Source organism: Myotis daubentonii, chromosome 9 (genome assembly GCF_963259705.1).
Source record: "Myotis daubentonii chromosome 9, mMyoDau2.1, whole genome shotgun sequence".
Classification (NCBI taxonomy): Eukaryota; Metazoa; Chordata; class Mammalia; order Chiroptera; family Vespertilionidae; genus Myotis; species Myotis daubentonii.
Window position 1 is genome coordinate 17,757,184 of NC_081848.1, and position 15,037 is coordinate 17,772,220.

Sequence of the window (15,037 nt, forward strand, 5' to 3'; positions counted from 1 at the left end):
GCCAGAGGATCTCTAACAGAACTCAGATCAAGATTTTATCTTTAATCTGCTAGAGTTCCAGACACTATGACCATTAGTCAGGTCTAGACTTCTGCTGCCTAGGGGGTTGCTGATTATGGAGGGAAAGGTTAGGTCTCTGAGGGGTATAGAGAGAAAGAGATATGGTTTCTAGAGCTGGGGTTAAAGCTAAATGAAATAAAAATCATAAGGATTTTATCATAATCTTTTTGTAGCTCCTTCTACCACAGAGAGAGGTCTGAGCATGTTGTTGATCTCCCTTCTCATTCCCATTACCAATCTATGTCAAATGTCTTGCAGTACAGTAAAGGAAGGATAATAACAAATCATTGAACAATTAAGGTGTGTCCAGATTAAGCCAAATACTTTTCTTTATATTTTAATGTAATCCTATGATAACTCTTGAGGTAACTACTCTCATTCCAATTTTACAAGTGAATACATTAACTCTTAGAGAGATTAAAGTGATTGCCCAGGGTCATAAAACGATGGAGCTAAGATTCTAAAGCAGGCTTATTCGACCCCAGAACTTAAACTTATAACCAATGCATTGTTCTATGCCTGCCCAAATGGCCCTCATCTACTTGACCCACTTGGGGCATTTGATGAGACCATTAAAATGTGGGTGCAGTTTTCTATTTTTTGAGACCTTTTAGTGAGAACATTCTTTCACTTCGTTTGTAGCTTGGGGCAATTTTTATTTTGTATCTTTCACCTTATATTTTCTAGACTTCCTGAAAGTCTTCCAAAAAACAGATTCCAACAGCCAGTTGGCCTGGAGGTCAAATCCCCGCCAGTATTACCTACAATAATCTAGGCTTAACTACAACAAGACTGCGCATAAAGACCACTAGGGGTTGCACCAAGAAAGCATAAAAAATGTGGAGACAAAGAAACAGGACGCAGATGTCAGAAATGGAAGATATAGAGCTCAGAACCACACTTTTAAGGGCTTTCAATAATTTTCTAAAAACTGCTGATAAATGTAGTGAGATCCTCAAGAAATCTAATGAGACCCTCGATGTTGTGATAAAGAACCAACTAGAAATTAAGCATACACTGACTGAAATAAAGAATATTATACAGACTCCCAACAGCAGACCAGAGGAGCGCAAGAATCAAGTCAAAGAATTGAAATGTGAAGAAGCAAAAAACACCCAACCAGAAAAGCAAAATGAAAAAAGAATCCGAAAATACAAAGATAGTGTAAGGAGCCTCTGGGACAGCTTCAAGCGTACCAACATCAGAATTATAGGGGTGCCAGAACATGAGAGAGAGCAAGATATTGGAAACCTATTTGAAGAAATAATGACAGAAAACTTCCCCCACCTGGTGAAAGAAATAGACTTACAGGTCCAGGAAGCGCAGAGAACCCCAAACAAAAGGAATCCAAAGAGGACCACACCAAGACACATCATAATTAAAATGCCAAGAGCAAAAGACAAAGAGAGAATCTTAAAAGCAGCAAGAGAAAGAAACTCAGTTACCTACAAGGGAATACCCATACGACTGTCAGCTGATTTCTCAACAGAAACTTTGCAGGCCAGAAGGGAGTGGCAAGAAATATTCAAAGTGATGAATGCCAAGAACCTACAACCAAGATTACTTTATCCAGCAAAGCTATCATTCAGAATTGAAGGTCAGATAAAGAGCTTCACAGATAAGGTAAAGCTAAAGGAGTTCATCACCACCAAACCAGTATTATATGAAATGCTGAAAGGTATCCTTTAAGAAGAGGAAGAGGAAGAAAAAGGTAAAGATACAAATTATGAACAACAAATATGCATCTATCAACAAGTGAATCTAAGAATCAAGTGAATAAATAATCTGATGAACAGAATGAACTGGTGATTATAATAGAATCAGGGACATAGAAAGGGAATGGACTGACTATTCTTGGGGGGGAAAGGGGTGTGGGAGATGCGGGAAGAGACTGGACAAAAATCGTGCACCTATGGATGAGGACAGTGGGTGGGGTGTGAGGGCGGAGGGTGGGGCGGGAACTGGGAGGAGGGGAGTTATGGGGGGAAAAAAGAGGAACAAATGTAATAATCTGAACAATAAAGATTTAATTAAAAAAATAAAGTAAAATAAAAATTTAAAACAAAAACAAAAACAGATTCCTTCCTGCTCTGAATGAGACCAGTTCTTGTGTGCTTTCAGTGGGGTTTAGGAACACACCCTCTGTGTAGTAATTGCTCCCCCAAAGGGCGTTTACTACTGATATCCTTTAAGCCCTATTCTCCAACTAGAGTCATTCACACCTATTTATTGAGCACCTACTAAGTTCAAGGTAGTTTTAGGCCCCAGGAATACAGTGGTGAACAACACAGACGGGCCCTGCCCTAATGCAGCACCATCCTGATGGTGAAGAACCAGCCACTCCCATATTTCCTGATAAATCCCGTTTTTCTGCTTTCCAGCCAAACAGCCATGTTCCTCTTATGATTCATTTTTATTTTTGGTCAAACCTCACCCAAGGATCTATTTTTTCCATTGATTTTTTAGAGAAAGTGAAAGGGAATAAGAGGTAGAGGGAGAAAGAGACAGAGACAGTGACAGAGAGAGAGGGAGAGGGAGAGAGAGAGGGAGAGGGAGAGGGAGAGGGAGAGGGAGAGAACGAAACATCAATGTGAGAGAGACACATTGACTGGTGGCCTCCCACATGGGCCACAACTGGGTGAGTGATTGAACCTGCAACCCAGGTACTTACCCTTTGGGGTCCAGGCTGATGCTCTTACCACTGAGCAACACTGGCCAGGACACCTCTTATGATTCTTGAGTTATATTCAGTATTTGAAAAGATCACCTTATAATTCTTCTACATGAACTTCCTTTTTATGAATCCTGCACTCACACCTGGTTGGAAACTTAAGATGCATGATGTTCTTTCAGGCCAAGGGGAAGGGAAGGAATATTAGTGAGCACCTGTAGTATGTGCTGGTATTTATAACACCTTTTCTCAATTAACCATCACAAAAGCATAAGGAAGCCAAGGTTATTATTCTAATTTTCAAATTAAATGCTTGAAAGATTTTAGAAGTCAAATCCCAGAGCTTGAAAAAAAGCAGAGCTTGGAGGTGGATGCTAAATTCCTTCCTACTTAGGAAGTGACTCATTCTCCCTGACTCCAGCCTCAGGGAAATGCTGGTGAGCAGCCAGCATTTTCAGGACCTGGAAGATGGGTCAGAGCAATGACTGAACCATAGCACAGTATTTTGCTGCTCACCACCACCTCAGACTGTTCATATGGAACCAGGAGATAGTCCCACTGTTTGCACTTTAACCTTCAGGGGGATGACTTCATTGCTAATTCTCAAAGTTTTCAGTCTTCAAACATTCTCTATTGACTGGGAGGCAGATTCTGTGTTAATGGGACAATTAAGTCACAGGGGAAGGCAGTTGAGCTGATAAGGAGGTAGAGAGGTTCTGAAGGCAAACTTTTTATCTCCCAATGTTGAAGTATTGACTTTCATGCTGCCAACTCCAGATGATTTCCTCTAGGGAAATTTGTTTCTGGAACCTCTCTACTCAGCTACTCAGTTGGGAATGGGCCTCTGATTAGGTGCCTGAAAATGTGAAGTTATAGAAACAGAATCTAAGTCTGTACAACACATAGAACAAACATCAAAGCATCATGATGTCATAAACTTTTCTTTGATAAACATGAAATCTCTACATCAAGGTTCTTCAGGGAGCTAGATTAAGCATAGAGAGGATGCCTCTATTCTAGCAAAAGCATTTTATTTATCTAACCCGTTACATTTAGTATTGTGTTGTTGTTTTTTTTTTAATAAAAGCTTACTTCATCTATAATGAACATAAAGAAGGTATTACAGTGAAAATTCAGGTACTAAACTCTCTAAAAATTTATTTTTTAGTTATTTCTATATTTTAGGTGCTCAGAATTTCTTGTATAATGGCTTATTTTGCAAGATGGGTAGAAGAAGGAGCTCATGTCATTTGAAGAAATATAACCTCAAGTTGTCTGAGTGAGGGTTGATGTCATTGCTAATTGAACCATTGATGGGTTAGATATGAACTGACCCATTGTTGGTCCTAGAGTAAAGTCATACTCCTGTTTGTGGGTTTTTGAGATTTGTAGAAAGATGATATTAACTATGAGTCACTCAAAGGATTTCATCTTCATGTCTGGCCTAAAAGATATATAAAGAGACACATTTAAGGACTTGTACTAGAAAAGACAAGGTGACTTAGGTTGTCATTCAGAAGTTTAGAATGAAGTTTCTTCTCTTGATCCTGGTCCTGCAGGCCATTGCTCCTGGAGCTGTTTCTCGGATAAACTCTAAAGAAAAGAATGTGGCATTTGCTCAAGTAAGTATTAACCGCTCCAGTATTTATCTAACCTGCTTTCTGTCTTTAAGATTTATTACATTGACCAGTTTTATATTGAAAAGTACTATTTGGAAAAAACTTCTTTAAGGAGCTATTTGATTTTAGCACTGAAGTTTTCTTTGCCAAAGAGGAATGTAATAAAGAGACACTGGTTTTGAAGGAGTGTTATAAAATTGGTGGTTGGATTTGTCCCTTTTACTAAAAAGCCTAGGCCAAGGATTTTTAGTTCAAAATAATTGGTGCTCTACTTCTGTTATGGTATTTTACATTAATCATTTAATGCTGGTAATAATCTCAGATTTGAATGTTTTGATTATTTTAACCACTTCAGTCTTCCATGATGATTCAAGAATACTATTTCATTAAATATATTTTTATTTATTTCAGAGGAGAAAGGAGAGGGAGAGAGAGATTGAAACATCAATGATGAGAATCATTGATTGGCTGCCTCCTGCAAGACCCTACTGGGGATCTAGCCCATAACCCAGGCATGTGCCTTTGCCCGAAATCGAACCTGGGACTCTTCAGTCCCCAGGCTGATGCTCTATCCACTGAGCAAAACCAGCCAGGGCAAGAATATTCTTTACTGTCTCTACCTCAGATATTTCTTCCTGACCAGTTTTTAAAATATAATTTTGCAATTCATTTCTTCCCCTAACTACATGAGTTCAGATGATGTCCCCATTTTCTAAGACTGTTTTAACATTGAATTTGTCATGGTTGTCCATTTTGTTGAGCTTTGGATTTTTAGGCAAGAACATTTTATTCCAACTTAATTTATGGATCCTGACAATAAAGGTTTTTCTGCCCTAGCTGGTTTGGCTCAGTGGATAGAGCGTCAGCCTGTGGACTGAAGGGTCCCAGGTTCGATTCTGGTCAAGGGCACATGCCCAGGTTGTGGGCTCGATCCCCAGTAGGGGGCGGGCAGGAGGCAGCCAATCAATGATTCTCTCTCATCATTGATGTTTCCATCTCTCCCTCTCCTTTCCTCTCTGAAATCAATAAAAAAATATTTTTAAAAAATAAATAAAGGTTTTTCTGATTCACTGAATGGCATGATGTGCCAGATGCTGAAATAAGTTTTTAAAAGTAGAAACAAGCTTGAAGCAGTAGAGACATAGGATGTTTTCAGTGGACTTCCAGGAATCAATCTTGCTAATAATTTATGACACGCATGACAGCACAAAATTTTTTTCTTATTATGATTAATTTTCTGATACCTGATTCAAACTTATCAGTGCACAGTTGATCCACATATGCAGAGCTCCAACAGAAAACTTTAGATATATAATAAGGTAACACTAAATGTATTTTTCCAGAGGTACTTGAAACGCTTTTATGGCTTCAACATGGGGGCAATTTCAGCGACAAAAATGAAAGTCAATGAGAACTTCATGGAGAATAAAATTCAGGAAATGCAACAGTTCTTGGGACTAAATGTGACAGGGCAACTGGACAAGTCCACTCTGGACATGATGCACAGACCTCGATGTGGATTGCCTGATGTTTATCGTTTCGACACAACGCAAGGGAGGCCAGTATGGGAGAAGTATCTCATTACCTACAGGTAACATCATAGCCATGTATTTTTCTGCTTCCCCACAGGTCTGACTTCTGGAATCCTGAAAATTTTAGATATGGCCCTACATTTGGTCGTGACTAAGCAGCCTCCCTCAACTGTTAACACTATCCCTCTGTTCAAGTTCATTATCTCCAGGCACGAGGATTGTTCACTCAGGGATTGTTTGGCTTGCCAGTCCAGACCCGAGTAGGAAGCCTGCAAACAAAAGGAGAATGAAATTACAATAAATAAGACACAGGATAAGTTTTTCTCAAGTAGTCAAGATGAATAAATGCAGAAGTCTTGGAGCAGGGGCAAAAGGCATAAGCTTCTATGAATGTAAATTGTTCGTAAGGGTCACCTATAAATGACATATGAGAACAAATCAAGGTAGATTCCATTTAAGGAGGAAGTTGTCCAAGGATAAACATTTCTGTGTATCATAAGTATGCTTTTAAAAAAAATTGGTGCAATTAATTTATGAAAGAACTCATTCTCCAATGATACCAGCAGATATGAAGTATCATAATATAAAAAAATTAGCACATGGTTTCATATTTTTTTCTTTTTTGTTTTGCTGATAAAGAATCAGTAATTACACTACTGACATGAAGAGTGAGGATGTTGACGATGCTATAGAGAAAGCTTTTCAAGTATGGAGTGATGTGACCCCTTTGAAATTCATCATGATCAATGCAGGAGAGGCTGACATTATGATAAGATTTACAGCTGCAGGTAGAGAACTTGGACTTATTTCATCTCTATCATTTGATATGACCTAGACTGTAGTGGTCGGCAAACTGCGGCTTGCGAGCCACATGCGGCTCTTTGGCCCCTTGAGTGTGTCTCTTCCACAAAATACCGACTTCTGCGCATGGGCCACGAAGCTTCAATCGCACTGTACGTGTGCGCCTGCACGTGGTATTTTGTGGAAGAGCCACACTCAAGGGGCCAAAGAGTCGCATGTGGCTCGCGAGCTACAGTTTGCCGACCACTGACCTAGAGTATACATAGAAAGACTAATCTTCTTTTCGTTTTCAAAAGATTATGGAGACTTTTACCGTTTTGATGGCAAAGATGGAGTTATAGCTCATGCTTTTAAACCTGGACCTGGTTTTGGAGGAGACATATATTTTGATGAGGCTGAACGCTGGACTATGAACCACAAAGGTAGGCAAACAAATAAACAAAACCACAAAAGAAAACCCTAACAAATTATAAATAGTGCCACCATTTTGGAAGAGGCTACATACTGAGAAAGGATTATAGAATGAGAAAACGTGATTATAGTTTTTGTAATAAATAAAATGTAACACTGTCTCAGTTTTACACTCTATAAATTGAGGACATTGAACTAGGTAATCTTAAAGATCAGTTCTAAAAATCTGAGGATGAGCTACTTCGTATAAACTCAGAAACCTCAGGAACTATAGGTATGTTATGTGATCGATTTTGACAGTGCAATCCATAAACTCAAGCAAACATAGGTACTAATTCTAACAATGCTACCAATCCTAAAATGGTGTGGTTATCTTCCTGATCCATTATCTATACTAATAAAAGCATAATATGCTAATTAGACCGGAAGTCCTTCCAGACGAAGACGTGGCAGCAGGGGCTGAGGCAGAGATAGCCGCAAGGACGGTGGTGGGGGCCAAGACTCTTGCATGAATTTCGTGCATCGGACCTCTAGTATGTTGATAATTTCTTAGATTCATAGTGACACAAAAAGGCAATGCTGTAGAGAATTTAGAGAACCTCATAGAGATACACCATGTTATATGGTCATGTAGTCTCTTATGGTTCTAGGATAAAAATTTCAGAATGCCCAACTAGTCATTCAATGATAACTTGTATGTATTTACAGAGGAGCTGTCAGTCACCATTCCTATATAAAAGTGAAGATGTGAATAATTAACCTCCCTTATTTGGAGGAATCACTTTCCATTGGAAAGTTGGAGCCATCATATCAGAAGCCTACTTAATCTCTTTATTGGGAATCCTAGATTATGTGACTGAGTCATGTGGAAAGTAAATGGAGAGGAAGTCATGAAGAATTTGCTTTTCTCAGCATCCCCCTTTGTTTTACTGATACTGCAAATGTTAGATAGCAATAGTTTATAGACCAGAAAGACTATTTTAGTCTGACACATGGTCTAAAGCTTATAGGATTCTTAAGTGATAAGAGGATTTTTACATTGTCAAAAGACAAATGATGTACAATTTGTTTTTTACTGAGCTACAAATTTTCAACTTAGACGTATTAAATTTGTCTAAATTTTATGAAAGAACATTTTGGTTTTATAATCATTTCATTTGGTGTGGGAGAATTGTGCCAGCTAGCTAGAATGTTTTGAAATTCTAAAGGACCTTGGAAAAATCACTTAATATAGTTTTTTTACAGTTAGAGGAAATTGAGACCAAGGGAAAGTTAGTGGCTAGCTTGTGAAAAGCTAGGGTCAGAACACGCATTTCCTAATTCTTACTTTAGTACAATGTTAGTCTAATGAATTCTAACTGTTCATGTTGCCTTATTTTTAATTGGCTCAATTTCATATTTTTCAATAGTTAATTATAAAAATTCTAACTTAAAGTGCTCATTCTCAACCTAATTTTTGACACTGTAAATTAGATGAACAATCAGCTCAATGGTTACTTTCTATTCGAGTGTTAAGAGATGCACGGGGGTAATTTCAGCGACAAAAATGAAAGTCAATGAGAACTTTGGTTACACAGATAAAATGGACGAAGTCCTGCCCTGGAGGAACACAGAAGGTAGGAAAAAACCAACCAAACAAACAAAGAACCCCACAAACAAAAATCCATTATTTTGAGATAAGAACCAGTCTATACAAAGTATTGTATGAGTTGGGAGTAAGATAAATTTAGGTTTAGGCCAAAATATCAAAGGCTTTGTTTACTCCTCCCTGTATTACACAGAGCAGAGAGAATGACAGAATCTATACTTCTTTTTCATTATTTGAGAGAAATTCAAGCATTTCCAAGTTTGTTGCTAAACCCCTGTGTTACAGGGAATGTTCCTGGACACCTCCAAAAAGACAGTGTGTAGACTCTATGCTCATGCTTGAGTAGTGGAGAGTATTTCAAGGCCTTGCTCTGAGGCTAAGTGGACTTTGACCCTGGGCAAGTCAATTCGGAGCGGTCAGTTTTGCCATAAAACAGGAAGAAATAATGAGGGCATTAGATCAGAACACAGATAAAAACTAAGATTAAGGGGTTATTCAAATCTTCTTGAGAAGCTTCAGAGAAAGGACACACCTCTCTTTCTTACCTACAAAGGTGCATGCTCTAAGAGATACAGAAAAATATGAACAAGCATGACTATAACTTGTCAGTGTAAATATATCTCACTTGTAAGCATAGTCTCTGATTTTATTTAGAATCATGTATAGTAAAAAGGTGAACTTTATTTAGAGCCAAGAAATTCAAATTTGAACCTTGGGTCAGCACTTAATTTGGTCAATTAATCTCGCTGATACTATGTCTTCATCTGTAGATGGAGTATGTGGTGGCTTCCTTTTAGTTGTATAAGGATTTTACATAATGTGGTATATTTCTCAGTGACTCATAGTACCTGAAACTTCATATTGCCTTATATTTGGGTTTAGTAAAGAATGGTTATTAAGTACTTTTTTATATCCACTCAAGACTGACCAAGTGTAAAAGTAGGATGAAGTGATTATAACTTAGAGGCAGTGAGAACTATTGAACACAGCTATGAGTTATTGTAGAGATTTTCACAACAGAATATATGTCATTTGTGTGATAGTGCAGTGATCCTTAACCAGAGGCAATTTTGCTCCCAAGAGGACATTAGACAATGTGTGGAGACAATTTGGTTATAAAAACTGAAGAGGGATTTGCTATTTATTTAATGGTAAGCCAGAGATTTCTAAAAAACAAAACAAAACAATTATCTGGGCTATCATGTCAATAGTACCAAGACTGAAAAACCTTGTACAAGGAGGGGAACCAAGTAAAGGATTCCCAAACGTTTCCCTTCTCATTGTGTCAGATTTAAATTGTGTTATTGTCTTCTAGATGCCTGTAGATTTCACTGCTCTTTTCATCTTCTGGTTGGTTTCCTCTTAGGGATCAACTTGTTCCTAGTTGCTGTTCATGAGCTTGGCCATGCCTTGGGTCTAGACCATTCCAGTGATCCACAGGCCATAATGTACCCCATCTACAGCTATGTGGACCCCAACACATTTCACCTCTCTAATGATGATATACATGCCATTCAGTCTCTCTATGGTAAGTTGAATTTCTTTACCGTTTTGCCTTATAAAGATACTCACGCTTCTGAGTGGTTTCATGATACCTGTATTTGGCTAAAACTTTAACATCTGTATTCACTTTTGAATCCCATGGAAACCCTGTGAGGTAGGTAGTACAGATATTATGTTCATTTTTGCAGATGAGCACAAGAGATCTAGTATGTTAATGCCAGAACCAGAGGCAAAACCTAAGCCTTCTGGCCTTGAATCTGTTATTTCTATCTAACATACCATGGTCTATTGAAGAAGGTACACAGAGAAAAAAATATAATATAACTGGAACAAGAAAACCATAGTGAACAGATTTTTCCTCCTCCGTAATGTTGCAACCACATGGGGAAAAACTTTTTGTCTGCTTCCTGTAAATGTTATAGAGAGCATAAATTGCTTTTTATGCATTTTTCATCAAGAAAATGGAATGTTTTTTAAAAAATGATATTCCTTTGATGAACTAAAAATTAGATTTTTTTTCTAATGCTTCTTGAAACGTATTTTCAGGAGGTCCAGAAAACTTCCAACTCTCATCAAATCCTAACAGTACAGAACCCGCTTACTGTGATCCCAATTTTCATTTTGATGCTGCCACTAGAGTGGGAAATGGAATCTTCTACTTTAAAGACAGGTAGGATTATTTTTATACCTGACCAAATTTAAAGGTTTTTCTCCTAAGGTGTGCTTTGTTGTTGTTCTTATTATAGAATAATAGAAAATGATGGAAAATTAAGTAGATGAAAATAGTAAGTAGGGACTTGGACTTGATTCTGTAGGAAGAGAGATCTTGAAGATTTTGAAGCAAGAAAGTGGTATGATTATATTTATATCTTAACTAGAAAACTGGTGTGTAAATAATGGATTTAAAATTGGAATCTGGGTTGGGGAAGTATAAGATAGGAAACAGAGAAGCCAGACTATTTTAATCATAGATAAAAAATAGTGTCTAGTAGAACTAAAGCTGTGACAGAGTACTTATTTAAAGGATTTGATTCTTGATTATAGAGAAGGGAAGTCCAGGATGACTTATGGTTCGTGTCTTACAACACAGACTGAAGCAGATATTAGAGGTGTGGAGGAAGTATAGAAGATTAGTATTTGGAAGGGAGAAAAAATATTTTTCATTTTTGAGATTCAAACACTTAGATACTTGAGATTAAGTGACTTCCTTTAGATTATAAAGCTAGTGAATGGATTGTGGGACCAGACTAATTAATGATCCTTTGATTCCAATATCCAGGGTATAACAGTTTGTCTGTTAATACCATTGCTATTATTAAAGAACTGATTTAACATTTTTTTCCTTGTGGTGCTCCTACACAGACATCCATGGAATAGAATGTGAAGATCATGAAAAGAAACATTAAACTGTTTCACAGGTCCTTTCCACTCACATTTCATGGTTCTTGAGTCCACAACAATTTTTTAACATGTATTTAATGTTTTACATGTCAGTTTCTTCTGGATGCAGATTCCTGGGAATCCAAATGCCAGTATTGGTTTAATTTCTTTCTTATGGCCAAACTTCACATCTGGTATTCAAGCTGCTTATGACACTGAAACTGGACAACACGTTTTTCTTTTTAAAGGTAATTCCAATGTTTGGTTTTGCTATTGAGTCTACTTCAAGGAAGAGAATAAATTAAGGAAATACTACAACTTTTTATAAATATAGATTTTTTTTAAAAAAACCACTCCAAATTGTATTAATTGTACACTGAACTATAACCTAACATAAATTAAATAGATGATATATAAAACTTTCAAGCAAAGTTTATAAAATATAGATTGTAATACTTATGGGGGGAAAGGAAATACAGAACCATAGAAAATGGGCTATGTTTAAGAACAAGGAACAATACACTTTGGAAGAATGGGGAAAGAATGATGTTCACAGTGCGTCAACATATATTTCTATTACTCTTTCTGTATGATTCCAATGTGCCCTTTTCTTTGTATTCACAGATGATAAGTACTGGTTAATCAGTAATTTAAGACCACAGCCAAATTACCCCAGAAGCATCCATTCTTTGGGCTTTCCTGAGTCTGTAAAAAGCATTGATGCAGCTGTTTATAACCCACTTCTTCGTAAGACCTACTTCTTTGTAGATCAAGTGTATTGGAGGTGAGCTTTAATGATTACTAATTTGACCTCTAAGATAGTGAAACAAGCAGGGAATGGGATTTTCTAGAAGAATAGTTTTACATACAAATTCCCAAAGATTTTTTTATCTTCCAGGGAGATAAATCAAGAGAATATAGAGCTAGAATATTCATTGTCTATCTAGTTCTTTTCTCTGGACTTTTAGATTCTGAATTTTGAAATAACACATAGTGTATTTGAAAGGAATACTTTACATTACATGTCATGGTATCAATCATAGTGGAAACACATTGGGAAATAGTGGTGGAGATATATGGGTCCTAGTCTTTACAGTCAGGTAGGAGGGTGTACGGAGTTTCAGATTCCTTTCTAGAATCACTGGGCCCATGAAGACAAAATGAGGAAACCATCCTCTGAATGACAGCTGATCCTGCAATGTCTTCACTAACAGGAAATTAGACAACCAGGCTCTATAAAAAGGGACTGAGCACTGCGAAAGCATTAGGAGGAGGGAGGAGAGTGTTTGACTGGTAGTCAAGAAGACTGGGGTTAGAGTCCCATAGGGACATGGAATAAATCAGTGAGCTGTTTACCATAGGTCCTGGGTTTTCCCATCAGTGCAGCTCAACTCTTTTTAGTAAGTACCTTTCAGGACAGAAGTAGGTGGGTTTTGTTGTTCAAGTCATGAAGTGTCAAGTTTTTGTCATGAAGTCTATTTACGCTGAAGTTTCTGCTGTTTGTTTTTTTGCTCAGGTTTGATGAGAAGAAGCAATGCATGGACCCTGGTTATCCCAAATTGACTATTGACCACTTCCAAGGAATTGGGCCTACAATTGATGCAGCCTTCTATTATAACAGTAAGTAGACTAGGAAGCTATGAAGATACTTGAAATCTTTTTTTAAAACACAGAGCCTTTCATACTTTTTTATACTTTGCATTCTTTACCTTCCTTTCATCTACTTTCACTCTTCATGGGCTCTCAAGGTCTGGGGCTGATGGTGGGATGAGAGAGCTTGAGTTTGTATTCGTGAATGTCTTTAAGCAAAATCAACCTAAGCAAATTGTTGACTAGGCCAAGATATTTTGTATTTTTCTTACCACCCCCATGAGCTTTGTACTTCTTCCATCAAGGCTTCGGTGTGTGTACCTGGACCCAATCTCCTCTCTCCCACTCTGAGTTCTCCACTTGGAGTGTAAAACATTTGCATGTTAAAAGTCAGCCTTTAAAACAAAACAATCTTCTCAATAAAATTAATGAGAATATTTAATGGTGAAATTACTGACAGTAGGCAGATATCTGAGGGCCAAGGGATCCAAACTTTATATATTTGAATCAGACCTTATTTAATGTAGATAATCTAAAAAATAAATGATAATCTATGTTATCTTTTCAAAGAAATACAAGCAGAGAATTAAACTATTCAATTTGTTTTCATTTTTAGAACACTACTATTTTTACCAAGGAGCTGTCATATTTGAATATAATACCCCAACCAACCGTGTCATCAGAGTACTGAATCGGAATGCTACCCTTAATTGTTAGGAATTATATAATTACTGCTGTTTGCCAATTTACTCTAGTTTAATATGTATTTTTGCATACTTGTTATGTGCCTAGTGTACCACTAAATAGTGACATATATCATAAAATAAGGTAAAATCTATAGGCCATAGACAAATAATCATATAGATAAATTATTATACAAAATATGTAGGATTTTTTTAATTTTAAAAATTCTCATTGTCAATTTTTACTTGACTCTGCTATTAAGTTTGAAAATAAACACCTTCAAAGGCCAAGAGAATATGTTGGTCATTAACATCCTTAAACTGAGAAATTATCATTATTTCTCTGGATTAATCAAATTTAGAGAAAAGATTAGTTTCTTTGACCATTAAATGTTTCAGTAAGGGTACCATTTTAATTGTAATAAGAACAGAATATATCTAGAACTTTAAAAATGACAATGATGTAGGTAAGATATATAAGTAAGTTATATAATTATGGTGATGATATACTTTTATTTGGTTGACAGTGTTGACTTTTCTACTATTTTATATAAAGTATATGTACTTCTAATGTTCAAATAAAAACTGTAAAACAAAATATTTGGATTTTAAGAATTTTTCTTGAAAACTAGAATGTGTATATTGAAAATAATTCTGGATCTGTTCCTAAATAAAACAACTCTCTATATGATTATACCAAGGGGTGAATAGAAATATGGCAACTAGGATTTAAAAAAGGTTGTATTTGCTTTGGCTGCTTGTTTAAAGCCACCTGAATCCTTGGTCTCAAGTCAAGAAAACATTCTCCAGACTGCATATGACTCCAAGGAACACCTACAGTGTGTAACCACAAACATGAAAAGAAGAAGGCATGACATAGGAACTTCCCATTTTGGTAAATTTCTGTTATAGATCAAGTCTCACAATAGGTGCCATTTAATTGCTGTGTGACCTTGGAAAGAGATTGAATCTAAGCTTCCTTAAATTTAGGGGAAAATATTAACGGTACCTATCTCATAGATTTATTGTGACAAAAATGACGCATGATATATGGTGAGAACATCATGCTGGTAGCTTGGCCTACCTTATATCAATTTTCTGACTTTCTATCCCTCTCCCTTCTTCTCTGTAAAAAATCAATAAAATATATTCAAATTCTTAAAAAAAAAAAAAAGAATCTAGATGGAGACAAAGCTCCC

At 36.7% G+C, this 15,037-nt stretch overlaps 1 protein-coding gene across 1 annotated transcript; it reads left to right on the forward strand.

Moving 5' to 3' along the window:
• The first annotated feature begins 4,215 nt into the window (after window positions 1-4,215).
• MMP12 (matrix metallopeptidase 12) lies at window positions 4,216-14,330 on the forward strand. The gene is made up of 10 exons (XM_059710962.1): window positions 4,216-4,353; window positions 5,694-5,941; window positions 6,522-6,670; window positions 6,980-7,105; window positions 10,049-10,210; window positions 10,732-10,855; window positions 11,680-11,813; window positions 12,190-12,349; window positions 13,082-13,185; window positions 13,772-14,330. The coding sequence occupies exons 1-10, from the start codon at window positions 4,258-4,260 to the stop codon at window positions 13,870-13,872; spliced, it is 1,404 nt and encodes a 467-aa protein (XP_059566945.1). The 5' UTR covers window positions 4,216-4,257; the 3' UTR covers window positions 13,873-14,330.
• The last annotated feature ends 707 nt before the right edge of the window (window positions 14,331-15,037 follow it).